Below are 25,727 nucleotides of genomic sequence, written 5' to 3' on the forward strand. Positions count from 1 at the left end.
ACCGGAAGTGGCGACTTCCCGTTCCGCCCCCTTACGAGAGGGCGGGAACCCAGCGCTCTTCGGAAAACGCGGAGTGGATTCCGGTCCGCTACGCGCGTGGGTGTGGGTGGGGAGTGTAACCCCGCGGGGTGGAGTAACAGATCCCTTTTCGCCTAAAGTGCTTCCCACGGTTGTTTTAGCCTCGGTGCTGGGGAGGGGAGGGGGGTGTCAAATTCGGCTCCTGTCCTCGGGAGCTGGAGCCTGGAATCCATTCCAATTAAGTGAGGGGCGAAGAGGGCTCCAGGATCCCTGAGTAGGGGACCCCGAGCACAGCGGAGCTGGGGACCCGAGCTCCTGGGTTCTGGCCGTTGGACGTCCAGTGCTCCCCTTGTCCGCAACCCTGGCTCCTGTCCTCACTTCCTTCCCTTTTTGGCTCCTACTGTCGGAGCGGGCGGACGTGGGGGGGAGCGGAAAGGGCGGGAGGGCCCGGGAGCCTGGCGGGGGGGGAACGGGGGTGNCAGGGACTCGTTTGGGGAGCGGAGACCGACGGGAACAGCGGCCCGGGATCCGCGCTGCTCCCAACATTCCCGAGCAGGTCAGAGCCAGAGCACCCTGCGACCCTGCCCATTCCCGTACTCGTGACCCCCTCACCCCCCAAATGCACCAGGACCCCCCCTATTCCACTCCTATGTTGCCCCCCCCAGGACTCCCATACAGTTATCTAGGCACCCACCCGCGTCCCTCTTCTCCCCCGTTCCCCGCGCCCACCTGACTCTCCACCTGCCCTCCCCTCCGTTTCTCCCCAGGCTCCCCCATGGCCCGACCCCGCTGATTCCTTCACTCGGCCATGCTCCCGCGGCCCCTGCGGCTGCTTTGGGACACTAGCCCCCCCGGGGGAGTCGTGCTGAGCAGCTTCCGGAGCCGAGACCCCGAAGAGGGTGGGGGCCCAGGTGGCCAGGGCGTGGGCGGGGGGCAGGAGGAAGAGGAGGAGGAGGAAGAAGACGAGGTGAGACGCGGGTGGTGGGAAGTCGGGGAGGTATGACTTTCGGAGACTCTCCACCTTTCTCTGGTGTCTGTGTGTCCCTTCATCTCTTCCTCTCAGCCTCAGTTATTTCCGCGCCTCTTGCTGGCTGTCTGCCTGTCTCCCCGCTGCGGGGAGTCCCGGAATTTCTGAGGTTCTCTGTGGCAGTGTGACTCAGGACCTGCCCGCAGGAGCCTTCCCTGTCACTGCCTGCGCGTCTGGCTCTCTGTCCTGCGGGTCTCAGGCTCCACCTGCTTATTCCGGAGTGTGCTTGCCTCTTTGGGCATTGTGTCCTGGTCCCTGTCTCCCTCCTTGTTTTTGTTTGGCGGGGAGGGGTTTGTTTCCACAGTAACCGGCTCCTCTGACTCTGGGATTGGGAGGAACCCTTCGATTTTGTGACCCCTCCCCCTCTCCTTCTGGGCCTTGAGTGGAGGCGGGAAGCCCAGGTTTTCGGACTTTGGAGGGAAGATCCCAGATTGAGTGGGGTGGGGAGGTGGGGTCACCTGCTTTCCTCCGGGACTAATGGTGGTGGCCAGAAGCAGGATTTGGGGCCCCAGGAGGGGCCAGAAATTGGATTCGGGGCCCCAAGGCCCTGGACTCCTGGGTCCAGAGACTGGGTGAGGGCAGGGTGACTGGCAGGGCTGGTTTTTCGGGATCGGTTGGGGGAGGGGCTGGGGCCACGTGACTCTGAGTCTGCGCCCCCCCCCCCCATCATCCCAACTTCCCCTTCTCCTTCCTGTACTGGGATTGGAGTCGCCACCTCGAGGGGGGTCTCCAGCACTGAGGGACCTGGGGGAAAGGGGCTAAGGGGGAAGGACTAACTCTCAGGGCTCGGTCAGTTCCTGCGGGGGAGGGGGGGGAGGGCGGAGCTTGCGGCCGTGCCTGTGACTGAGGTTCCAGCTTCTCAAGGTCTCTGCCTCTGGCTTTCTGCCTCTCTCGCTTCCCCTTGCACCTTGCTTCTCTGCTGTGTTGGGGTTCAGCTCTGGGGGGAAAGGGCCACAGCGGTCTCCAGGCCCAGGGTTCGTGCATTCCACCCACCTCCCCACTGCCACCCCCTCGACTTCACCGGGCCCTGAGACGGCTTGGGGGGGGCTGTCTGGGCCCCAGTGGGGGAGACCTGGGGTCACCAGCCCCCCCCACCCCTCGCACTCGCTGGTACTGTCCCCCGCCACCACAGGTGAGGGGTACAGAGGGAGGAGTAGGGCCTAGGGTGAGGCTGGGGCCTGTGGGGGCTGGTGCGGGGCTGTCTGACTTCCCCTTCCTTGCCCCTCCAGGCCCCTGTGTCTGTCTGGGATGAGGAGGAGGATGGTGCCACCTTTACTGTCACAAGCCGCCAGTATCGGCCTCTTGATCCCCTGGTGAGATCCTGACTTTGGCTTCTCACCTCTGACCCATCACCTCCCCGTTCCCCTTGCTCTGGCAAACTTTTTGGCCAGAGCGGTAAGGTGGAGGTCTGGAGACCTGGACTCTGCCTGCGACTTAGATCAAGTCTTCTGCCTTCTCTGAAACTAAAATGACGAGCCTGGACCGTCTCCTAGGTCTGGGATTTTCCCCAGAGATCTAGGGGCAAAGGTGAAATGAGGGTCAATAATTGTCCTTCTGTCTCCAACAGGCCCCAACGCCTCCCCCGCGTTCTTCTCGAAGGCTCCGAGCTGGCACTCTGGAGGCCCTGGTCAGACACTTGCTGGATGCTCGGACATCAGGGGCTGACGTGACCTTCACATCAGCTCTCCTGGCCACCCACCGGGCCTTCACCTCCACACCTGCCTTGCTAGGGCTTGTGGCTGACAGGTCAGGGTCAGAAGGGACCAAGGATTATGGAGATCTCTGGCTTTCTAAAGCCAGAAAATCCCACCAAACGAGTCAGAGTCACTGGGGGTTTGGAAAAAACGGGCAGATAGAATCTCTTCTCCTTCCCAGGCTGGAAGCTCTTGAATCTCATCCTACTGATGAACTAGAGAGGACAATAGGGTGAGTGACCCCTGACTGTTGACCTCACCATTCCCTGTGGCTGAGCTGCGGCTTGATACCTGACCCCTGGCTGATTCCCCTTCTCCCAGGGTAGCCATCTCTGTACTGTCAACCTGGCTGGCCTCTCACCCTGAGGATTTTGGCTCTGAGGTCAAGGGTCAGCTTGACCGTCTTGAGAGCTTCTTGCTTCGGACAGGGTATGCAGCAGGGGAGGGTGTTGGGGGGGGCAGCGCTGACCTCATCCGCAACCTCCGGTCCCGGGTGGACCCCCAGGCCCCCGACCTTCCTAAGCCCCTGGCCCTCCCCGGCGACCCCCCTGCCGACCCCACGGATGTCCTGGTGTTCCTCGCTGACCACTTGGCCGAACAGCTGACCCTGCTAGATGCGGTGAGACCCTGACCTCTGACCCTATGCCCCCTGCCCCCTTACTAACCTCTCCCTGACTCCAGATCCTTTCCTTGCTTCTAGCCCTTCCTGATCCAGCTCCCAGCCTCCTCTGTCCACTCAGTTTTGACCTTTCCCCCTTTCCCCTTGATTGTTACCCTTCAAACCCTGTGCCCCTTTGGTTCCTTGGCCACCTGAGATCCTCACACCCCTGATATTGGAAGGCTGACCTCACTTGACTATGAACCTTAACCTCCAACCTCTGCCCTGCAGGAGCTGTTTCTCAATCTGGTCCCCTCTCAGTGCCTGGGGAGCCTGTGGGGTCATAGAGACCGGCCAGGACATTCCCACCTCTGCCCATCCGTCAGAGCTACTGTCACACAGTTCAACAAGGTGGCAGGGGCGGTGGTCAGCTCTGTCCTGGGGGCCACCTCAACTGGGGAGGGGCCTGGAGAGGTGACCATTCGGCCACTGCGTCCTCCCCAGAGGGCTCGGCTCCTGGAGAAGTGGATCCGTGTGGCAGAGGTAAGAGAGAGAGGCTTGGCCCCGTTGGGGACCCTGATGTGGAGAGAGGTCCCAAAGCTCTGGCCTGCCTCTGTGACCCCCACAGGAGTGTCGTCTGCTCCGAAACTTCTCTTCAGTTTATGCTGTTGTGTCGGCCCTGCAGTCCAGCCCCATCCACAGGCTTCGAGCAGCCTGGGGGGAAGCAGCCAGGTGGGGAGGATGGGGTATCGCCTGGAGCTGAGGGCTGGGAAGAGGCGTGAGGGCGAGTCTGGCCCATCCTCAAGGTTGCTGCCTTCCACCCCTCAGGGACAGCCTCAGAGTCTTCTCCAGCCTCTGCCAGATTTTCTCCGAGGAGGATAATTATTCCCAGAGCCGGGAGCTCCTACTGCAGGTGAGGCCCTGTTCCCCGGCGTTCCCAGCCACCCCTGCTCCCCATCCCACACCATATCTCCTCGTTCTGTCCCCACCAGGAGGTGAAGCTGCAGCCCTCTCTGGAGCCAAATTCCAAGAAGGCCCCGAGGTCTGGCTCCCGGGGTGGGGTGAGTGACTAGTTGGGGGGCGGTTGTGAAGGAGTAGGGAGTATGGGGGGGCAGCAGTCTGAGGGATGGAGAGCAGAGGCATAGCAGGGTGGGGGAATGAAATTTGTCCTCCAAGCCAATGGGATGGGAAAGTGCAGAGCAATTGGAAAGCACTCAGATCAGGGACAGCGTGTCTGATCCTGACCTCTGACCTCAGGGTGTGGTCCCATATCTTGGCACCTTCTTGAAGGACCTCGTGATGCTGGATGCAGCCTCCAAGGATGAGCTGGAGGTCGGTGGTGTGTGTGTTACTGAGTGCATTGTGAGGGGGGAACAAATGGGCCTCCGGGCCAGACAGACCTTCAAGAAAGGTGCCATGGGGTGTTAGCGCTGAACTCCAGGGCACGAGCCAGATTGCCGGAATTCTGGTTCTGTTACTTGGGCAAGTTGCTTGACTTCTTTGTGCCTAGTGATCTGGAAATGGGAAACCAGTGACAGTGTCTATGTCAGACTGTTATTATGAGGATTAAATGAATTAACATTTGGCAAGTGCTTAGAACATGCCTGAAATGTAAGTGTATGTAGCGTTTGTTAAATAAACACTGGGACCTTGGGACACTGGGAGTTTGGGCCAATTCCTCATTCTCTCTGAGCCCTAATTTTCCTGTCTGTGAAATGGACACCTTTTCTCCCTGTGATCATTCAGTTTCAAGGGTAAGGTAGAGGGCTTAGGGCACGATAGGAGGGAGGGGGAGCCAGGGAAAGGACAGAGGAGTCAGAGGCCTAGCGAATGAAGTGTGTGTGAGTTGGCTGTGGATGTGCGTGTGTTTGAAGAGGGGACATTCTCTCTGTGGCAGGGTCGGGCTTCACCCCATCCCCATTATTCTTGCAGAACGGATACATCAATTTTGACAAGCGGAGGAAGGTGAGGGGAGTGCGTGGGCCAGATGCTAGACACCCCTAGTCATGTCCCAGGAAGGGGCGGGGAGTGGGGAAGTTGGGGGTCCCTGAGTTTTGGCTCCTGCAGACCGTGGACTCCTTCCTAGGAGTTTGCTGTCCTTTCTGAACTGCGGCGGCTCCAGAACGAATGTCGCGGCTATGACCTCCGACCTGACCCCGATATCCAGCGGTGGCTACAGGGGCTCCGGCCACTGACAGAGGCCCAGAGGTGACTGGCTGGGTGAGGTTGGGATTCCTGGGCTGTGGCTGAGTGTGGTAGTCGGCGTATCACGTCCTGACTTCTGCCCACGTCCCCCCTCTTCACAGCCATCGAGTGTCGTGTGAGGTGGAGCCACCTGGTACCAGTGACCCTCCTGCCCCGCGGGTGCTTCGGCCAACGCTGGTCATCTCACAGTGGACAGAGTGAGGGAGTCCGCGGTTAGGGGGTAGCGTCTTGGGGAGGCTACTTGGAGGAGGAGCCCTTCTTGCTCTGACGCTCCCAGTCTCTTGCCACTCCAGGGTTCTGGGCTCTGTTGGAGGTCCCACCCCTCTTGTCTCCTGGGACCGACCCAGCGTGGGGGGAGATGAGGTACCTGAAGCCCCTGCTCCTCTGCTGACCCGGCTGGCCCAGGTGAGCTCCGCTCCTGACCTCTGACCTCAACACTGACCTCACTCTTGTGAACGTTTCTTGCCTGATGTCTCTGCCTTCACGCCAGCGCCCCGTGTTGTTTGTCCGCAGCACATGAAGTGGCCGTCTGTTTCATCTCTGGACTCCGCCCTGGAAAGCACGCCGTCCTTGCACAGTCCGGCCGACCCCAGCCACCTCTCCCCTCCAGCGTCCTCTCCCAGGCCTTCTCGAGGTCACCGCCGTTCCGCCTCCTGTGGCTCCCCGCTCAGTGGGGGTGCAGAGGGGGCCTCCAGGGGGACTGGATGTGGGGGAGGGGGGCCTGGGCCAGGAGCCTCTGATTGCCGAATCATCCGAGTGCAGATGGAGCTGGGGGAAGATGGCAGCGTCTACAAGAGCATCTTGGTGAGGAAGCTGTGGGCCGGCGGGGAGGGGGAGAGGACGATGCCTTGTGGGGCTGCAGATGTTGTCTTAGGTTTGAATAGCCAAATGGAGGATGACTCTCGTTTTATTTATTTATTAAAAAAAATTCTTTTAATGTTTTATTTCTGAGAGAGAGAGAGAGAGAGAGAGCGTGAGCAGGGAAGGGTCAGAGAGAGAGGGAGATACAGAATCTGAAACAGGCTCCAGGCTCTGAGCTGGCAGTCAGCACAGAGCCCGATGCAGGGCTCGAACCCACAAACCGTGAGATCATGACCTGAGCTGAAGTCGGACGCTTAACCGACTGAGCCACCCAGGCGCCCCAGATGACTCTCATTTTAATTCTGACCTTTGGTTATGGCAGCTGTTTTATTACCTTTTTTAAGTTTATTCATTTTGAGAGGGGCAGAGAGAGCGCACAGGTGAGTGGGGAGGAGGGAGAGGGAGAGAGAGCATCCCAAGCAGGCTCCGTGCTATCAGTGCAGAGCCCACATCGGGGCTGGATCTCCCGAACCACGAGATCATGACCTGAGCTGAAACCAGGGGTCAGACATGTGACTGAGTCACCCAGGCGGCCCCCCCCTGGGTTTGGCAGCTGTTTTATTCATTTTAAAGGCTACTTTGCATTAGCTGCTGCACCTTGAATTTTGGTGGCCATAGTAGATTTTTAGAACCAACAGCAGTTTCCTCACAGGGCAGCAGCCCTATTTCACTGGACACCGTGGAGTACGGGCTTGCGGAGTACAGAGAGCCACTGTAGAGCGTTTCCCTGTTCATTCTAAAGTGTTTGAAACCGGTAACTGTTTTGGGTTGGGATCAGTGGTTAGAGTTGAAAGGACAGAAAGCAGAGGTGATGGCCAATTTATTGCTCTTTTGGTCTCTGTCCTGCCAGGTAACAAGCCAAGACAAGGCTCCAAGTGTCATCAGTCGAGTCCTTAAGAAAAACAATCGTGATTCTGCGGTGGCTTCGGAGTATGAGCTAGTGCAGCTGCTGCCAGGGGAGCGAGGTGAGAGGCCACGAGGGAAGGCCGACTCAGGAGCAGAGTGATGCCCAGAAGCGGGAACGAGTCCACAGCCGGGTGCTCGTGGGGGGAATGATGGGGTTTGGTCTTGACACTCCCTCTCTGATCATACAGAGCTGACCATTCCACCCTCGGCTAATGTCTTCTACGCTATGGACGGAGCCTCACACGATTTCCTCCTACGGCAGCGGCGAAGGCCCTCTCTTGCTACGCTGGGTCTCACCAGCAGCCCCTCTGCCTCAGGAACTCCCCCAAGTGAGGGAGGAGGGGGTTCTTTTCCCAGGATCAAGGCCACAGGAAGGAAGATTGCCCGGGCACTGTTCTGAGGAGGAAGTCCTGCCGGCTCAACAGAACTCGTGTTGGCCATAGCAGCTGTGGGTAGCCAGCTGAACGGCGGCAGTCCTGTTGCTCTGGGAAGGAATCCAGAGGGTGGCCAACTACCCCGGGGCAGTGAAGTGCCACTATTTACCAGGCGGCTGAGAGATTCCGCTTTGTGGGAACTGGTAATCTTGGTAACCAAGTTGGATACCTGTGTATAGCTCCCTGCTTTCCATGAATGCAGCACACAGCTAGTGGTGGAAGAAGGGATCAGTTTCTGAGTCCTGGCCACACCCTAGCATGCCAGGGGCCAAGGGGAGGCCTGCAAGGAGGGGGAGAAGAAAAGCCTGGAGGCCCTGAGCCCTGGGGAGAGCGGATGGCAAGAAGTAGGTTCTCGTAGTTCTTTTTCCTCCTGGGGTTGCCTGTCACTGTGACAACACTAAGATAATAAACCAAAACACTACCTAAATCCTACTCCCCTGTCCTTGCAGTGTGTATGGTCTAGCTGTGGGGAGTGGGGGTGGAGAGATGGCTGAGGGTAGATGCCAGCTAACAAGCAGCCCAGTGTTTCGGTGCCCGTTTCTATCCCATCGCTGAAAGTGAGGTGTTGGTGAAAACGTTTTCCTCCCAGGTTTATTCCCGCCCAGGAACCCCTCCACCCTAGTCCTTTTTGTCTGCTCCTAAGTTTTTCTCCTCCATTCTCACAGACCCATGTCAAGTACTACCCACCCAATTAAAGTGAGCAGTATGAAGAACCACCCCGGTTGAAAATTTGTAAGAAACCATTTTAGGACAAAGAAATCAAGAACAACTTTGTGGGTGCTGTCTAAACTTGGAGGGTTTACAACATCACAGATCATTCCACACTGGGATTTCAGATCTGTCTAAGCTACATGCTAACACATTCCGGAGACTGAGAGGTAGACCAGGGCTATTTGGAGGATGACAAGAAATCATGGCAAGGAGGGTCTCCACATTTCATCCTGGGGTCTCCAGTTAGATTATTGGGAGTTCTGCAATTAAAACTGACCTTCCCAACAACTGTTGTAAATGCTCCTCTCATATTCCTAAAGGGGCTTGCCAAGCAAGATAAGGCGGAATTCAGCGTTGCACATACAGGCAAGAAGTAGATTTGGGACATTTCAGATTTTACTCTCAAGAAAGAAAGGATTACTCTGCCGCAGAGAGATTCCAGTTATAATATGAGCCTGAGGGAGTAACGTAGGTGGTGTATATATAAAGTGAATGGGGCCCAGGGGATGGATGCGACACAATCATGACAGAAGTGGCCAGTTAGAAAACAGCCAGGCGTTTTCACATTTTATTAGCTACAGTATAGACCCTAGAGCTGCCTCATTCCCTCCCCTCCCCCTCCCCCCACTACGGGGTCAGGCCTTCCCAGAAGCCCCTGCCTTGGCTGCCTGGGCCCGCTGGAACTCCTGCTGCAGCTGAGCCAGGGTCTCCCTCTGTTGCTCTGACTGTCGTTCCAGGTCGCGCAGCTGGGATTCGTATCGCTTACTGAGAGACAAGCAAATGAGAAATTAATGGGACTTACTATGGAGGGTGGTGAAGGCAAGAAGAGATTGATGGGGAGGAACGTGGAGATCTGGGGGAGGGTTTGGAGGAACTGGACAACCGGGGGGTACGCTGGAGCTACTCTACAATGGTTCTGGAACACCCCTCTGCCAGCGCTGTCGGGTGCACTGCAGGCTGGTGGAAGAAAGACTCACATTTCAGCTGTGATATAGTCCAGCCTCTTCCCCACCGTGGCGCGAGCCTCCCCCAGCTCCTGTTTGACCAGCACAGGACCCAGAAGTTTAAAGACCACGTTGGACCCATCTAGCAGGGCCAGTTCCTGGTGGAGGGATGGGACATACATGATCACAATCACTGCCAGTACAGGTCCCTCCTCCCCGCCCCCCGCGCCCCNCGCCTCAAGCTTCTGCCTCCCTGACATGGATTTACTCAAGTCTGGAGGTTGGGCGGAAAGGTTTGATTAGAAACATCACATGTGCCCCCTGACCCCAATGCTGGAGAGAAAAAAACGGAGCTAAGGAAGTAGGCAAGGATGGGGCGGCAGGTCACTGGGTGCGGAAGAGCGTTGAGATGGGGGGAAGGAGCTGTACGCGGGGACTCGGCCAGAAAACATTATCTTGGTTTGGCTCCGGGCAGGGAATGAAGGGATTGGGGCGAGGCCGCACCGACCCTGCTCCCTTACCCTTCTGTAGCTGCTGATATTTCTCCACTTCTCCCTGTAGCTTCTTCTGGATTAGCTCAGCCATGGCGGGGGCGAAGGCCTGCGGGAAGTGGGAAGAGGGGCGCTGGGTCTCACTCTGGGAGGTACTCTCAAGCTCCCCTTTTTGGCCTGGCCTGCGGAAATGACAGCACTCTTGAGAGGCAGCCTTCCGGGGCACGGCAGCCTCTCCCCGTCCCCCAGAGCCACTCTACCCCGGCCCCAGGGGGAGGTGGCTGAGGCGACACCCCAAACCCCTCAACCGTAACCCAGCTCTACTCACGTTCTCCCTTCACTATTACTAAACCTGGAAGTAAACAAAGAATGCTGGGAAAGGAGGGCGCCGGAAGTTGTCCTCCTATGCATGTCGGGAACTGTAGTTTTGGCCGGTTTAATGAATGGTGTTCCGCCAAAATGACTGGACTCAAAGTTTTAGGCAAGATGGGGAAACGAAGCCGGAAAGAGAAACTCTACTGTTACCTGGGCCCCAGCCTCAGACTACCCTTCATTAATTACTCGAGCATAAACCGCTGCTCCAGATGGCGCCCGCCCCGCCCCTCGAGAGAGAATGCGCCCTCATTTAAGATGGCGCCTAGAAGGCTTCAGACCTGGTACGGCGCTGATTGGATGACGGCTGGCGGACTTCCGGGAGTTTCCAAGCCGAGTGTCGGACAGCTGAGAGGAGTTTTGCACGTGGATCATCGTTCGGGTGGGCTAGATGGAGACAGCCCCCAAACCGGGCAGGGATGTCCCGCCCAAGAAGAACAGCTCTCAGGCCAAGAAGAAGGTAGAGACCTCCTTGGGGTGGAAGGGAAGTTTTTAGCTGCGCGGTCGCAGGGGGGCGGGGCGCGGCGCGGGCTGCGGGGTGTTAGAGCTACTGATCTGCCTGTAGAAACCCCGAAGGTACTGGGAGGAAGAAACCACTCTGACCGCTGCGGGAGCTTCTCCGGGGCCCCCTGGTAACAAGAAGAGGAATCGTGAGCTCCGCCACCAGAGGCCAAAGAACGCTAGCTTCCCAAAAAGGTCTCGGATCTCCAGAAAGCCTCAGCTCCCGAAGAAACCTCGAGAGCGGAGGAATCCGGAGCCTCAGCGGAGCTTGTCCGGGGTGAGCCTGGGACCTGATAAGGTGGTGGAGCAAGTCGCTTTCTGCTTTCCAGGTGCGAGGGTTGGGGTCAACCCTAGTCTGTCTGCTAATTGCTACCTCTTTCCCCAGGCCCAGGATCCATTTCCAGGCCCTGCCCCTGTCCCTGTGGAGGTGGCTCAGAAGTTCTGTCGCATTGACAAATCCAAAAAGGTGAGAACCAGTCTGAGAGTGGAGAAGGGTTGCAGCCCGGGAGTATATGAGCGGGGAAGGAGGAAGGCTGCCTGGCTCTCGTGAAACCCTACATAATGTCTGATTCTTTTCCCACCTCTGCCCCACCAACAATATTATAGCTGCCCCATTCGAAGTCCAAAACCCGAAGCCGACTTGAGGTGGCAGAAGCTGAGGAGCAGGAAGCAAGCACTAAAGCCGCTCGCTCTGAGCTGCTGCTTGTTGAGGAACCTGGGTAAGTGGACTCTCATGTGGGCCTCCTCAGGCCCTACCTACTTTTTGAGGCTGGCCCTTCTTATTTTCACGCTGGTACACTCATTTCATATTAGGAAGTTTTACTGCTAATACTCAATCCTAGGTTTCTGGAAGGGGAGGATGGGGAGGACACGGCAAAGATACGCCAGGCAGACATTGTGGAGGCTGTGGACATTGCAAGTGCAGCCAAGGTGAGTCTGAGGTTGGATAAGGGGCCACTGGCTGGATTGGTGGTGCAGAGCAAGATGGAAGTGGGGACTAGAAAAGGGAAGTACTGAAATAAGCNTTTTTTGTATTTTTTTTTTTTTTTTTTTTTTTTAAATTCTGTTCCTTTTCCCAGCACTTTGATTTGAACTTGCGGCAGTTTGGACCCTACAGATTGAATTACTCCCGAACTGGAAGGTAGGGCTGGATGTCAGTGACTCTTGAACTAGGATTTGGTTGTATCTCCTTAACCACTTTGGCCACACTCACCTTAGCCATGCCAGTGTATGTTTAGGTCAATGATGTGGGGAGGGTCCTGTGATTTCCTTGCATGTGAGGTTGAGCATGTAAAGCATCTTATCTGGAGAGGAGGGGCTGCTGTGGGGTAGACCTCAGATGGTCTGAGTCACCGTGCTTCCCTGCACTGATACTGCTGTTCCCCCACCTCCAACAGACACCTGGCTTTTGGAGGGCGTCGGGGTCATGTGGCCGCCCTTGACTGGGTAACAAAGAGGCTCATGTGCGAGATCAACGTCATGGAGGCAGTGCGGGACATCCGGTCAGTGGCGGGCAAGGCATCCTATTCCTGACTGAATGACGGTCCCTCGACCCCCTTTCCCACTGAACCACTCCTCCCTTCTTCCCAGGTTTCTGCATTCAGAGGCACTGCTTGCCGTCGCTCAGAGTCGTTGGCTTCACATCTATGACAACCAGGGCATCGAGCTCCACTGTATCCGCCGCTGTGACCGAGTCATGCGGCTTGAGTTCCTGCCTTTCCACTTCCTCCTGGCCACGGCTGTGAGTGACTATGGAGCATGGGGACTGGGTGGCAGCCGCTGAAAAGACTGCTTCTTCTCCGGGATCCTAGTAGAAGGACAGAGAACAATCAGGACTTATTCTCTCTTTCTCTCTCTCTCTCTCTCTCTCTCTCTCAGTCAGAGCCAGGGTTTCTGACCTACCTGGATGTGTCAGTGGGAAAGATCGTGGCAGCTCTGAATGCTCGGGCTGGCCGGCTGGATGTCATGACTAAGAACCCTTACAATGCTGTCATCCATCTCGGACACAGCAACGGTTGGTCTCTAGCTGAGTTTTGACTTTCTGACCATCCTGACCTGCTTTGCTTCTATATTTGTACTTTGCACATCCCTTCAGATAGCCCCTGTTCCTCCCTCCTGTTATCTCTTGGCCTTGAGACCCCGTCTTTCCCAGGTATTACCCCCTTAGCACCTACTGATAACCTCTGCTCCTCTCCTCTTGCATCTAGGGACTGTGTCCTTATGGAGTCCAGCCATGAAGGAGCCGCTGGCAAAGATTCTCTGCCATCGTGGTGGGGTCCGGGCTGTGGCAGTAGATTCTACAGGCACGTAAGTCACTTGTTTGGTCACGAGGTGCTGGGGAGGTCACAGCTGGGTAGAAAAGTATAGAAAGCAGTATGCCTTTAGGAGCACAGACTTGCGCCAAGCTGCCTAGGTTTAATCCTGGTGTTAACCACTGACGGGCCACATAAGCATGGGCACACCCCATAACCTCTGTGTGCCATACTCTTTTGTCGCCCCAAGAGTGGGGATGAGTATCCAGCTCAAGGGGCAGAAAGCTTTTTCTGTAAAGAGCCAGATAGTAAAGACTTCAGGTTTTGTTAGCTGAGAGGCAAATTCGAGTGTATCACGTAGGTACTTAGTGAAAACAAAGTGTCACAAATTTTTAAGCAACAAAATTTAAAATATAATAATTGTGCGTAGTAGTTTTGTAATGCAGGTCTGCCGATGGGAAGAACCGGATTCCTCTTTTTGAGGATAACATTGTGCTCAATTAAGGTTAAGAGTTACAGGATTCTAAGTCATCAAACTCATTTGCGAATGCTTGTTAGCATTGATCTGGGGAGAGATGTTACCTGTTTTGTCTTTGAAAACCTTTCACACAGATCGTGTGATAGGTGGCGCTTGAAACGCTGTCCAGTTATGACAGTGTCATTGTGAGTTGTGGTGCGCCCACAGTGGTGCTGAGAGGTGAGATGCCAAACGCGTCGGTGTGGACCACTTTCCTGTGCCGTCGTGGTGCAAACCAGCCACAGAAGAGGCCAGTGAAAGCGTATGGTTATGCTCCAGTAAAACCTCCTCTGCTGACACTGAGATTTGCATCTCCTCTAATTTTCACTTGTTGCAAAAGAGTTTTTTATTTTTTCCGACAGCCTAAAAACATGAAACCCATTTGGAGCCCCAGAGCTGTACAGAAGCAGGTGGTGGGCTGGATTTGTTTGGTGCATGGGCCGTAGTTTGCCAAGCCCTGGACTTAGCTCACAGGCCGTCACAGACGGCCTGAGCCAACACGAGTTAAAGCCTACAGGGTTTAGTGTGTTGCCCAGGAAGTACGAAGCACTGGGCTTCACCACTGCCATCATTGAAGATGATCGTTCTCTTGAGGTCTGGCTGGTGATGTGAGGCGTAGGAGTGGGGGTCCTACTTGGAATTGCTGCTCCTCCTGAGAGTTTGAAGCTGCCACCTGTGCTGTCTGATGCGTACGTGTACGCAGACCTGGCATGCTGTTTTCCGCACGAGTTCCCTCTAATGGGATCAGTTCCTCTTAATTCCGTTCATTGTCAGACAGTCACTGGGCACCTGCCACGGGCTGGGGCTCTGTGCTGAGGTGCTGGGGGGTACAAGGGTGAATGGGCCATTGAGCCTGTCCTGGGGCAGTATTCTACTTTATATTCAGAAACAGGACTGTGGTTGAAAGAAATGATTAACCAAGAGATGCTCTTAGTTCCTACTGAGTTGTCTTATGTCACCCCAGATTGAATGTGTCCACTGCGGGATAGGTCATCCTACTCCCAGAGTTCCTCCTGGCTTGCTCCCTTTCTGCCACATTTTCTGGTCATCAGAATGTGACTGGACATTTCCGGCTAGCTACACAGCTCTCGGATCTTCAGCCATCAGTAAGGGCAGGAACCAAATTGCTGTTGGCTGGGTGGTTTCTGGGTGCCCAGGCTCTACCACATGCTTTGGCGGCATCCCTTCATTACTGTCCATGCATCCCCATGAGGTCCTGGCTGCTTTCCGCTTGAGGGCGTCTCCAAGGTCCATTTCTGTCTATCCTTGCTGCCTCCTGTGAGCAAGTGTGATGCTCACAGTTACTTTCCAGCCTCTGGTTGTACCTCCTGCTGGTATGTCCTGGGTGCTGCTTTCTTCCTTTTACACTGCTGTTTTGGAATCTCGTACATAACTTTATTTTCAAATGGTTTCAAAGAAAGTCTGTAAAAAAGGGGTGGGGGGAGAGTGCACCTGGGTGGCTTAGTTGGTTAAGCGTCTGACTTTGGCTTAGGTCATGATCTCATGATTCGAGCCCCCCATCAGGCTCTGTGCTGACAGCTCAGACCTCAGAGCCTGCTTTGGATTCTGTGTCTCTCTCCCCCCGCCCCCCTTCCACTTGCACACTCACATGCCCTCTCCCTCTCAAAAAAAAAATGTGTTGTGGTTTGCCTTCCCTGGACTGCTTTGGTCAGCTGCTACTGTGCCCAAGGCCTAATCACTTAGTTTCCTGAGATTTGGTCAACACCTTGAGAACAGCTCTGGTCCTTGATTTTGACCCAACTCTGCTAATCTTTAGTCCTTCTCAAGAGCACCTCAGATAAGCCACAGGGGCTTGAGATGAGGCTTACTGGCTTCCTCAAGAGGCATTCTGGAGGCTGGCATTAGGATTGGGTTCTCTGAGCTAGACTGTGTTCTGCAGAGTTAGTAGCATGGTAGTGTGGCCTGGATGCCCTCTGGTCAGTGGGCTGGCATTTGTGCAGGGGATCCCAAAGGTGGGTATGTGTGGGGAGAGAAGCCCTTGAGTTGTGGGTTGACTGAAGAGTGTGACCTGTGTCCCAGGAGCCCTCAAGAATTCCTGGTTTGCATTGATGATCTTTCCATCTGGTGGAGCTGGGGCCCTGATTGTCTTGTCTTGTGAGAAGTGTCCACTGGGCCTTAATTCAGCCCCATCACAGAGCTAGTCCCTCTCATAGGAGCCTTTTGGTACCTGCCCTCTTGGGCTCACAGCCAAGGCTAAAAAGAGAGTCCATGGCCTCTTAGCAAACTTAGAACCCCCTGGCCTGGCTGGTCTCCCTTTAGCCTCCCTCTCTGAGGAACATAGCAAACATAGAAACTCCAACCTTGGAAAACAAACTATCGTGCACGATTCCTTGAGAGGATTGCCCTCCCCTTTTCCAGGGAAAGAGGAGGAGGGGTAGAGTGAGTCTCCTAGCTTATTACTTTATTACTTCCTAAAGTTGCCTCAGGTCCTCACAATCTTCCGTTGTGGTCTGTCATTACCGGCAAGCAGGGTTAGGGACTCTGGGTCCTCAGTCTGAGTGTAAAGAGCCCCTGCTATTTGTCCCCTTGTGATCCTCCTGACATTTCCCACCAATCCCCAAAACAAACCTCCGCTTCCATCTCCCCATCTCCACACTCTAATACGAATTCATTTGTACTTGATATATGTGTTTCTTGAGAAAGACCTAGAACAGCTCCCAGAAGTCCTCCCTGATCACTGCTGTCTGTCCTCTTTGCTGAGCCACTGTGCTCCCAGTGTGTGCAGTGGACCATCTCATTTAGGTACAGATGGGTGTACGTGCCGTCCCTTTGATTAAGAGCAGACACTATGGGGCGCCTGGGTGGCACAGTTGGTTAAATGTCTGACTTCAACTCAGGTCATGATGGTTAGTGATTTCGAGTCCCATGTTGGGGTCTGTGCTGACAGCTCAGAGCCAGGAGTCTGCTCTAGATTTTATGTCTCCCTCTCTGCCCCTCCCCGCTCACATTGTCTTTGTCTCTCAGAAATGAATAAACAGTTAAAAAAGTATTAAAAAGGGGCACCTGGGTAGCTCAGTTAAGGGTTTGACTTTGGCTCAGGTCATGATCTGTCAGTCCGTCAGTTCGACCCCCACATTGGGCTCCTTGTTGACAACTCAGAACCTGGCGCCTGCTTCAGATTCCGTGTCTCCCTCTCTCTCCCTCTCTGCCCGCCCCCTATTTATACTCCCTCCAGCTCTCAAGAATGAATAAATGTTAAGAAAAGTATTTTTAAAAAAGAGCAGACACTAAAGAGATAGAGTGGACTTGAATTCTAGCTCTACCATTCACTCTGATTTGATTATCTTTTCTCTCAGTTTCGGTTTCCTCATCTGAAAAAGGGAAATAAAAATGGTTTCTCCCTACCAAGACTTTATGTCTGCATTTGACCACACGCCTGCTCAGTAAGCCCATATTACAAATTAATTGACCTCCCTCTCTCTACCAGGTACATGGCCACCTCTGGCCTGGACCACCAGCTGAAGATCTTTGATTTACGAGGGACGTTCCAGCCTCTGAGTGCTCGGACCCTGCCCCAGGGAGCAGGACACCTGGCCTTTTCCCAGCGGGGACTGCTGGCTGCGGGCATGGGTGACGTGGTCAACATATGGGCGGGGCAGGGCAAGGCCAGCCCCCCCTCCCTGGAGCAGCCTTACCTCACCCACCGGCTCTCGGGCCACGTGCATGGCCTTCATTTCTGCCCCTTTGAAGATGTGCTGGGGGTGGGGCACACTGGGGGCATCACCAGCATGCTGGTACCTGGTGAGTGGGCCAGGGGATGGGATCCATGTGAGTGAACTCTGGATGGATGTTTGGGTTGGCTTGTGATAGCCAGGAGCAAAAGGGCATCGTTGGGCTGGAGCTGCTGGACTTGGTTCTGTTTATAGCTCCATGCTTCTCCCTCTTTCTAGGGGCTGCTGAGCCCAACTTTGACGGCCTGGAGAGTAACCCTTACAGGAGTCAGAAGCAGCGTCAGGAGTGGGAGGTGAAGGCGCTGCTGGAGAAGGTGAGCATGTGCCTGCATGTGGTCTGGGCTGGGGGCAGGGAAAGCTCCCCATGCCCCAGGAGTCTGGGGGAAGAGTGGGATTCAGCAGCCCCCTGGCTTCCGTCCCTCTCTGGATCACCCTCCTGTCGCTCCTGTGGCTCCTTACCATTTCTGTGCCTCTGTGACACCTTCAGGTACCTGCAGAGCTCATTTGTCTGGATCCACGAGCCCTGGCAGAAGTTGATGTCATCTCTTTAGAGCAAGAAAAGAAGGAACGGATAGAGAGGCTGGTATGAATCAGGCCCAAGTGCCCAGGCCCTACCCCTCCACAACCTCCGTGCCATGTCCCCGGAAGTACGACACAGCACATGGTGCTGCCACAGTTCCTGGCCTCTGAGGCTCTTAATATTCTACCCTTGTCTTCTCTCTTAGGGCTACGACCCGGAGGCCAGGGCTCCTTTCCAGCCAAAGCCGAAGCAGAAGGGCCGCAGCTCTACAGCAAGCCTGGTGAAGAGGAAGAGGAAGGTCATGGATGAGGAGCAGCGGGTAAATGATCACTGGGGGGGTAGACCAGGCATCCTGTGGGCTGCACCCTCCTGCTAGTGCCTCTGCCCTTGCCAGCCTGCCACTTCTCACCTTGCCACCCTCTCACCACCCAGGATAAAGTCCGACAGAGCCTTGAGCAGCAGCCACAGAAGCAAGAGAAGAAGGCCAAGCCCTCGAGGGACCGGCCATCTGCCCTGGACAGATTTCTGCGCTGAGCCCTGCCCAAGGGTGGCCTGAGAACAGCACTCTCCCCCACGATTGCCTGTGGGGAAATGACCCTATTTCTTAGAATAACGAGGGGACAGTATGCCCCTTCTCCAGGGACAGCTGGCTCCTGGGCTGGGTTGGTATTAAAGAAGGTGGGTTTGGGGGCGCCTGGGTGGCTTAGTCGGTTAAGTGTCCGACTTTCACTTAGGTCATGATCTCGCGGTTCGTGGGTTCGAGCCCCGCGTTGGGCTCTGTGCTGACTGCCAGCTCAGAGCCTGGAGCCTGTTTCAGTCTGTGATTCCCTCTCTCTCTGACCCTCCCCTGCTCACGCTGTCTCTCTCTCTCTCTCCTAGAAATAAATAAAAAAACATTAAAAAAAAAAACTATTAAAGAAGGTGGGTTTGTTTTGGATAACGTGTCTAGCTCATTCTCGGGACCTGTTCCGCCCGTTGCCCAGCATGGGCTTACTCTAGGATCTGAGGGGTCATAGTGTCCTGCTCCCACCCCCACCTCGTATCTTGTCACTGTGGCCTTAGCCTTATTCTTTCGGGGTCTTCCTCCTCTCTATCCCATGTCCCTTGAGAGGTCCTTCCCATGCAGCAGCCTCCAGGCTCCCCGGGTGTGTGTTCTTGGACTGCTGGTGAGGACCACGCTGTACTCGAAGAGGTAGAGAGACAAGTTTATTGAGGAGCTTGTGCCCCTCTCCTCTGGCTGGAGAGAACAACCCCAGCAGTGTTGTGCTCTTCGTGGGGAGTGTCTTTGGGGCTGGCAGGCCAGGCCCCTAGATGTCTCTTGTATCCCTCCGTCTTCAGTGATAGACTGAGCATCTGACTGCAGAAACTGGTCATCTGCAGCCAGGCTAGGGCCCCTGCCATGGGCCTGGGCGAGAGAAGGCTGTGAGGAGTGCTGGCTAGACCCGGAGTTCCTCACTCCTCTGCTGTGGCCCCGTCACTGTCAGCTGTGAAGCCAGGCTATTACCCGACACCTTAGGATGCCCAAGACTCCCTGGAGCCAGGAGCAGAAGGGTGCAGTCTTTTCCCCATCAGAGCCTCTCACTAGCTTCCAGGCCTCCTGCATCTTCCAGGGGTCCAACTTGTGGGATGTCAGCAGGAATTTCCCATAGCAGCACCGGTCCAGGGGATAGTGGGTGGCCCCAGCCAGCTTGACACAATGGGTTGGGGTGAGGCCTCCTCGTCGGGCACTTACCCCCACAAAGACATCCTCCAGTGGTAGACGGGGTGCCCGGCTGGCCACTTTTAGGATGAGCTGCACAGCAGAAGCCGACAGCACATACCCTGTGCCAGAGGCATAGGGTGGAAAGGGGCCCCAGGTGGGAGGCCACTGCTCCTCTGATACCTGGTGTTTGCTCCCTGGTGTCCGAGTGGGGTGTACCCGCCAGTGCACACGGCCCAAGTACAAAAGAGGCATTGGCTGGCTCCTGAAGATGGGCCCTTCCCACTCTTCATCTCCAAACTCATTCTCTCTCGGAGGCTCCATGCTCTTCTCCCATTGTTCCCAACGGCCTCCTCGCCGAACCAGCTCAGATACCAGTTCGGGGACGTTGACAAACACATCATCGTCTGTCTTGAGGATGTATCGGGCCATGGAACAATGTCTGTCCGCCCAATTCAGCCCGATGAGAGTCTTCAGAGTAAGGTTCCGGTAGGAGTCCCGGAAAGCCGCCTGCAAGATATCTCCCCGGGTTGCTGCCTCTCGTGCTAAGTCGATCTCCATCTCGTGGGATGCCCTGATGGGATGCCGCAAGCTTGGCTCTCCCAGCAGAAAGAGTGTCTGCACCCTGAGCCCTCGGGCCTCGCGCAGCCCGCCCCACGAAGCCCGAATGGCATTTCTTTGGTTCAAGTTCTCTGGGGCCGTGCTCACCAGTATGAGCAGGAAGGGTGGGGCGCCGGGACCCCCGCATGCCTCCACATTGGGGATCAGGAGGCGGGGCAGGGCCAGAGGCGGCCCTGGGGAGGCGGGCGCCGGGAGCAGGGAAGCCAGCGAGAGGCTCAGCAGCTCCTCCCCGATGCCTGAGGGCCCGAAAAGGGTCCAAATAATCACCAGCAGCAGGGCAGCAAGGAGAAGGCGCCGGAAGAGGCTGAGAGGCATGGTGTAATCAGAAGGGACCTGGAGGGAAAGATGGAGGTGGTTAAGAGGGCAGAGGGACCAGACCTGTTCCCTAACCGGCCACGCCTGGGATGGAGCAGGCGACGGAGCCCGCGACCAGTACCAGCGCGGGGAGGGGGATGGGGGGAGCCGTGCCGCTGAGGCCCGGGAAGCGGGGCGGCGGCGGGCGGTTGTTACNCACCGCCTCCCTGCGTAGCGGCAGCCGACGACGTACCGGCGGCGGGGCCTCTGCGCGACCGCGAATGGGATTTGGGTCAAGTGTGCCTCAGCCCGAGAGGCAAGCGCAGGGCACCCTACCAGCCGCGGCCTCCCTCCCGAAGCACGCACGCGTCCCCCGCTCTGCTGCAGAGCTCAGCTCTTCCGGGTCAGCGTTGTAGCGGTGTGCCTCCGTAGGGGAGGCCCACAACTTCCCGTCTCCGCGGGCCACGTTTTTTACATATTTTTTTAGAGGGGCGCCTGGGTGGCTTAGTCGGTTAAGCGTTCGACTTTCGCTTAGGTCATGATCTCGTGGTTCGTGGGTTCGAGCCCCGCGTCGGGCTCTGTGCTGACAGCCAGCTCAGAGCCTGGAGCCTGTTTCAGTCTGTGACTCCCTCTCTCTGGCCCTCCCCTGCTCACGCTCTCTCCTAGAAATAAAACATTAAAAAAAAAAAAGCTAGGTTTGGGGCACGTGGGTGGCTCAGTCCGTTAAGCGTCAGACTTTGGCTCAGGTCATGGATCTCACGGCTCGTGGGTTCGAGCTTCCCGTCTGGCTCTGTGCTGACAGCTGGTTCAGAACTTGGAGCCTGTTTCAGATTCTGTATCTCCCTCTCTGACCCTCTCCCATGCTCACGCTTTCTCAGAAATAGAAGTTTAAAAAAAAAAGGTTTGGTCAAGACCTGTGTTACCTACAGGTGCCACGCTGCCCCACCCCCCAACCTGAGTGTCTTGAAATTGCCTTAGGCTCCCCCTCCTGGCTGAGCGTTACCTCTACCGCATCTGATAGAGGTGAGCACCAGTGCTGTTTCTGGTAGGGCAGGGAGGGGCAACGCCATTGCTTTACCCTAGACCAAGCACACCTGATTTGGGTAGCAGAGTGAGGCCGTCAACGAGACAGAACACCCACAGGGCCCAGTGTGATAACTTTCCGGACCAGTGTCCCCAGAAGAAAGGAGAGAACTACATACAAGGAAGCCGTAGGTGTATAAACTATTTATTAACAGAAAAGGCCTAGAGATTTATTTCTTCTTGGATACACCGACAGTGCGACCCCGGCGGCCTGTGGTCTTGGTGTGCTGGCCTCGGACACGAAGTCTGCAGGTGAGGAAAGAGAAGGGTCACAGATTACATACCATGTAAAGGAAACACCTGTAAAGAACGCAGGGCACCAGAAACCTCTGGGAGTCTCAGGGCAGGCAGGAAGAGGAGACTCCCACCCCCACTCACCCCCAGAAGTGGCGCAGGCCTCTGTGGGCCCGAATCTTCTTCAGTCGTTCCAGGTCTTCACGAAGTTTGTTGTCCAGACCATTGGCCAGGACCTGGATTTGGAAGAGTGAGTTATGTTTTACCCACTGACCTCCTATGACTAATTCTAACTGGACAACCTGCCTTTTCTCTAATCTCTCCCATTTCAATACACACCTGGCTGTACTTTCCATCCTTCACATCCTTTTGTCTGTTCAAAAACCAGTCTGGGATCTTATACTGGCGTGGATTCTGCATAATGGTGATCACACGTTCCACCTGTCAGGTAGGACAAGGGTCAGATACAAACGGCCTCCCTTCCAAGGCAGGCCCAACCCACAGCCCCCCTTCCTTGTCCTCACCTCATCCTCAGTGAGCTCTCCTGCCCTCTTGGTGAGATCGATGTCCGCTTTCCTCAACACCACATGAGCGTATCTTCGCCCCACACCCTGAGGAGAAGTTTTGGAATTTGGGGCGGAGTCTGATTTTTTTTGGCTTTCTTTTGTAGCCCTGCTATTCAGCCTGCAACCACCCAGCCCACTATGCTTTTCTAGATACAAAGTCTAACCATTAAATAGAAAAAGTTTTATTCAGGGCCTCCTGGGTAGCTCAGTCAAGTGACTGACTTCAGCTCAGGTCATGATCTTGCAGTTCAGGAGTTCGAGCCCTGCATCAGGCTGTGCTGACAGGTTGGAGCCTGTTTCTGATTCTGTCCCCCTCTCTGACCTCCTGTGCTCGTGCCCTCTTCTCAAAAATAAACATAAAAAAAAAAAAAAAGCAAGCAAGCATTAAAAACAAGTTTTATTCAGGGGCAGGTCCAAAGAAAGCAGATCTTTTCACACTGCTCAGCACATACATTTGTCGAGTGCAGGCTGTTAAGACACTGTAGCAGCACCCAAGAGTGCAACCTTCTAGTCTCTGCATTGTGGAGGACCACAGGCTTGGTTCTCAAAGCAGATGCAGCACCACAGCAGCAAGACTAGGGACTTTTGGGAAGAGGGTTGATCGAGGGGTGGGATTGTGGTGCTCTGGGTCTCTAAGGGTCATAGTTCTTTGGGCAAGCAAGTCACTTCGTCTCAATGATCAGTTTTCTGATTAAGTTTTCACAAACTTAAAGGTCAGTGCTCAGAGATGACCAGGCCACAGGTCATCTAACTGCCCAAACCAAACTCAAAAGAAACTAATGCTTAAAGCTGGTGGCATTGTATCAACACCAACACCAGTACACCTTGCCACCTGAACTCAAGAAGCAAACACGTCTGAATGGCGAAGGATCGTGTGCCAGGCTGAATAGTGCCATCGCCCCGTATGTCCACCTAGAATCCTAGAATGTGACCTTGTTTGGAAAAAGGATTATTCCAAACATACTTAGTTAAAAAAAAAATGAGGTTAGACTGGATTAGAGCAGGCCCTGAATCCAATGACTGGTATCCTCACAAAAGGAGAGGACTCAGAGAAAAGAAGACCATGGAAGAGAAAAGAGTGACACAGCTACAAGACAAGGAACAGCAAGGCCTGCTGGTGAACACCAGGTGATTGGATTCCTAGAGACTTCTAAGGGAGCCGAAACCTTGATTTTGGCTGTTTGGTGTCCAGAACTATGGGAATAAGTTTTGTTGTTGTTTTAAGCCAACAAATAGCTTGTTTCAGCAGCCCCAGGAAATGAAGAGTTATTTCCTCTCTGTAAGTGACCTAGAATATCAAATTATCAGAAAAATTAAGGTCTAAGTCTCTTTCAAATTTGAGACTTACAGACAGGGGTGCCTGGGTGGCTCGGCTGGTTAAGCGTCCCAACTTGACTTCTAGCTTAGGTCATGATTTTACGGTGTGGGTTCAAGCCTCGTATGTAGAGCTCTGCGCTGATGGCGCAGAGCCTGCTTGGGATTCTCTCCCTCAAAACAGATAAACTTAAAAAAAATAAAGAGTTACAAATAAAATAGTATGTTTGCGATTTACCTTAAAATGATAGGGAAAAGGGGCGCCTGAGTGGCTCAGTTAAGCATCTGACTGGCTCAGGTCACGATCTCACAGTTCGTGGGTTTGAGCCCCTTGTCAGGCTCTGTGCTGCCAGCTAGCTCAGAGCCTAGAGCCTGTCTTTGGATTCTCTGTCTCCCTCTCTGACCCTGCCTTGGTCATGCTCTGACTCTCAAAAATAAAAAACATAAAAAATTTTTTTTAAATAAAAATTTCTGAAGGCCTGTTTGCGGACTGGTACGGACTTGTCAACTTCCTACATTAGATCCCTTCTTCTCTGCCAAGACCACCTGTTTTCTCCATCCGTAAGAGTATACTCGGGACCATCACTCACCAGGCCTACAGGCCTGGACCATAGAAGAGCTGACACCAAATTAGAATTACTCTCGTAAAGTATTTAGCGCAGTGTTACTCATGGGACAAGACATGAATTCTTCAAACATGGCCAGTTAAGTACTTCTCAGGTTTCCTGATAGCCTATAGGTGGTAGTATTACCCTGCTTTAGAGGAAAAGCAGAAAACCAGCCAACCTTAAATAGCTACAAGCGCAAACAAAACAATTAGGAAGGGATCATGGCATACAATAATCTTATAAGGTCTGTATTATTTCTCAACATGCTCTCTGCTTGTGTTAATTTCCATTCTTTATCCTTCCCCATTCAATTAATCTTACCATTTGTTTAACATCTTTTGAGGAATCCCTTCCCATACCAGCCCCCACTTCTCTCTTCCTTTCCAATTATTGCCCTTCCATTCTGGATCCTTAGCAAAAGACCCCTCTCGAAGCTTTAGTTCACCAGAGAAGAGCTAGCTGTACTTGCTGGCTCTCCACACAGCTAGCAAAAAACCTCTGTACCATCTCTCTCTAGGAATTACCTTTCCCAGGGATAAGCAAAGCATCAGGACCCCTAAGATACTTATTACAAAATTCCTAAAATTACCTTAAAGGCCTTCGATTAAACTGTTAGGTGGACCACACACAAATTTAATGAAAGTAAATACAAAACCGGTTAACTTCAAAAACGCAGCAGAAAAGGATTAACACAAGCATTCCTGTTAACCACCACCATCTTTTATAGAGGCACATGCTGTTTCATTGCACTGTGAAGATATTGTGGTTTTTGTTTTTTTTTTACACAATGAAGGCTTGTGGCAAATTCTGTGTTGAACATGTCTATCAGCGCCATTTTTCTAGTAACATCTGCTTACTTTGTGCTGGTGTCACATTTTGGTAATTCTTACAGTATGTCAAACTTTATTTAAAAATTATATTCATTATAGTCATCTGTGATCAGGACTCCTTGAAAGCTCATGATGGTTACCATTTTTTCCAAGCAATAAAGTATTTTTAAATCAAGGTACGTACGCTTTTCTAGACATAATCCTGCAGCACACTTATTATCGATTACAGTTTAATTATAACTTGCATATGTAAGGAAACCAAAAAATTCATTCCATTCACTTTATTGCATGGTACTGAACCTGCCCTATAGATTTCTAAGCTGTGCCCATCTTTATTCACTATCCCATTTAAACCTCATAGACCCCCTGAAAAAGGTACTGTAGTTTACACTGTCCTAGTAGTTTCACATAACCAAAGAAAGTAATCTTTTTGTATACCATTTAAAAACAAATCAAAGCTGTGCTTCCTGCAGTATTAACATGAAAAAGCAGAGGAATTTAATCAGTCTTATGAATCAAAGCTAGGATCTGCAATTCTAAATTACTGAGTTATATAATATTTCCTTTAAATTTTCTGAGACGAGGCTACAGTATCCTGGATCCATTCCCTAACACCGCATAAATACATCTACCAGGAGCTGGGGATTGTGAGCAAGACAGGACCATCCCACCCCCACGATGTCCACGTAAGGGCAGAAAACACATTCAGCCATTCCACAATTACACATATGTGAC

At 53.9% G+C, this 25,727-nt stretch overlaps 5 protein-coding genes across 7 annotated transcripts in view; 2 read left to right on the forward strand and 3 right to left on the reverse strand.

Moving 5' to 3' along the window:
• The first annotated feature begins 497 nt into the window (after window positions 1-497).
• RGL2 (ral guanine nucleotide dissociation stimulator like 2) lies at window positions 498-8,175 on the forward strand. The gene is made up of 18 exons (XM_077754774.1): window positions 498-574; window positions 786-985; window positions 2,275-2,358; window positions 2,613-2,791; window positions 2,921-2,971; window positions 3,061-3,358; window positions 3,629-3,880; window positions 3,966-4,069; window positions 4,166-4,250; window positions 4,330-4,398; window positions 4,595-4,669; window positions 5,270-5,302; window positions 5,424-5,545; window positions 5,644-5,739; window positions 5,836-5,947; window positions 6,056-6,346; window positions 7,254-7,368; window positions 7,498-8,175. Exons 2-18 carry the CDS (start codon window positions 827-829, stop codon window positions 7,707-7,709), a joined length of 2,337 nt encoding a protein of 778 aa, XP_077610900.1. The 5' UTR covers window positions 498-574; window positions 786-826; the 3' UTR covers window positions 7,710-8,175.
• Window positions 8,176-8,828: 653 nt separating this feature from the next.
• PFDN6 (prefoldin subunit 6) lies at window positions 8,829-10,260 on the reverse strand. Its single transcript, XM_077754854.1, has 5 exons — window positions 10,218-10,260; window positions 9,920-10,071; window positions 9,593-9,672; window positions 9,432-9,556; window positions 8,829-9,219 (listed from the first exon to the last, which is right to left on the reverse strand). The coding sequence occupies exons 2-5, from the start codon at window positions 9,981-9,983 to the stop codon at window positions 9,090-9,092; spliced, it is 399 nt and encodes a 132-aa protein (XP_077610980.1). The 5' UTR covers window positions 9,984-10,071; window positions 10,218-10,260; the 3' UTR covers window positions 8,829-9,089.
• A 328-nt stretch (window positions 10,261-10,588) lies between these two features.
• Window positions 10,589-18,641, forward strand: WDR46 (WD repeat domain 46). Of its 2 annotated transcripts, none has more exons than XM_077754775.1 (15): window positions 10,589-10,721; window positions 10,827-11,039; window positions 11,148-11,228; window positions 11,369-11,481; window positions 11,605-11,692; window positions 11,842-11,903; window positions 12,160-12,264; window positions 12,353-12,503; window positions 12,641-12,776; window positions 12,970-13,069; window positions 16,980-17,293; window positions 17,443-17,537; window positions 17,711-17,806; window positions 17,949-18,062; window positions 18,176-18,641. In XM_077754775.1, exons 1-15 carry the CDS (start codon window positions 10,653-10,655, stop codon window positions 18,275-18,277), a joined length of 1,839 nt encoding a protein of 612 aa, XP_077610901.1. In that variant the 5' UTR covers window positions 10,589-10,652; the 3' UTR covers window positions 18,278-18,641. The 2 variants fall into 2 exon arrangements, with proteins under 2 accessions (XP_077610901.1, XP_077610902.1); XM_077754776.1 differs by having other exon boundaries at window positions 10,607-10,721; window positions 10,838-11,039.
• A 295-nt stretch (window positions 18,642-18,936) lies between these two features.
• Window positions 18,937-20,833, reverse strand: B3GALT4 (beta-1,3-galactosyltransferase 4). 2 transcript variants are annotated; one of them, XM_077754856.1, is made up of 2 exons: window positions 20,694-20,833; window positions 18,937-20,396 (listed from the first exon to the last, which is right to left on the reverse strand). In XM_077754856.1, the coding sequence occupies exon 2, from the start codon at window positions 20,376-20,378 to the stop codon at window positions 19,224-19,226; it is 1,155 nt and encodes a 384-aa protein (XP_077610982.1). In that variant the 5' UTR covers window positions 20,379-20,396; window positions 20,694-20,833; the 3' UTR covers window positions 18,937-19,223. The 2 variants fall into 2 exon arrangements, with proteins under 2 accessions (XP_077610982.1, XP_077610981.1); XM_077754855.1 differs by having other exon boundaries at window positions 20,611-20,720.
• A 736-nt stretch (window positions 20,834-21,569) lies between these two features.
• RPS18 (ribosomal protein S18) overlaps window positions 21,570-25,727 on the reverse strand; it is a 5,469-nt gene continuing 1,311 nt past the window's right edge. Inside the window, exons 3-6 of the mRNA XM_077754777.1 lie at window positions 22,199-22,285; window positions 22,014-22,115; window positions 21,819-21,910; window positions 21,570-21,686 (exon numbers count right to left, since the gene is read on the reverse strand). Coding sequence (XP_077610903.1) covers window positions 21,611-21,686; window positions 21,819-21,910; window positions 22,014-22,115; window positions 22,199-22,285 — 357 coding nt within the window. The 3' untranslated portion in view covers window positions 21,570-21,610. The remainder of the gene's footprint in view (window positions 21,687-21,818; window positions 21,911-22,013; window positions 22,116-22,198; window positions 22,286-25,727) is intronic.

Source organism: Crocuta crocuta, unplaced genomic scaffold (genome assembly GCF_008692635.1).
Source record: "Crocuta crocuta isolate KB4526 unplaced genomic scaffold, BGI_CrCroc_1.0 scaffold132, whole genome shotgun sequence".
Taxonomy (NCBI): Eukaryota; Metazoa; Chordata; class Mammalia; order Carnivora; family Hyaenidae; genus Crocuta; species Crocuta crocuta.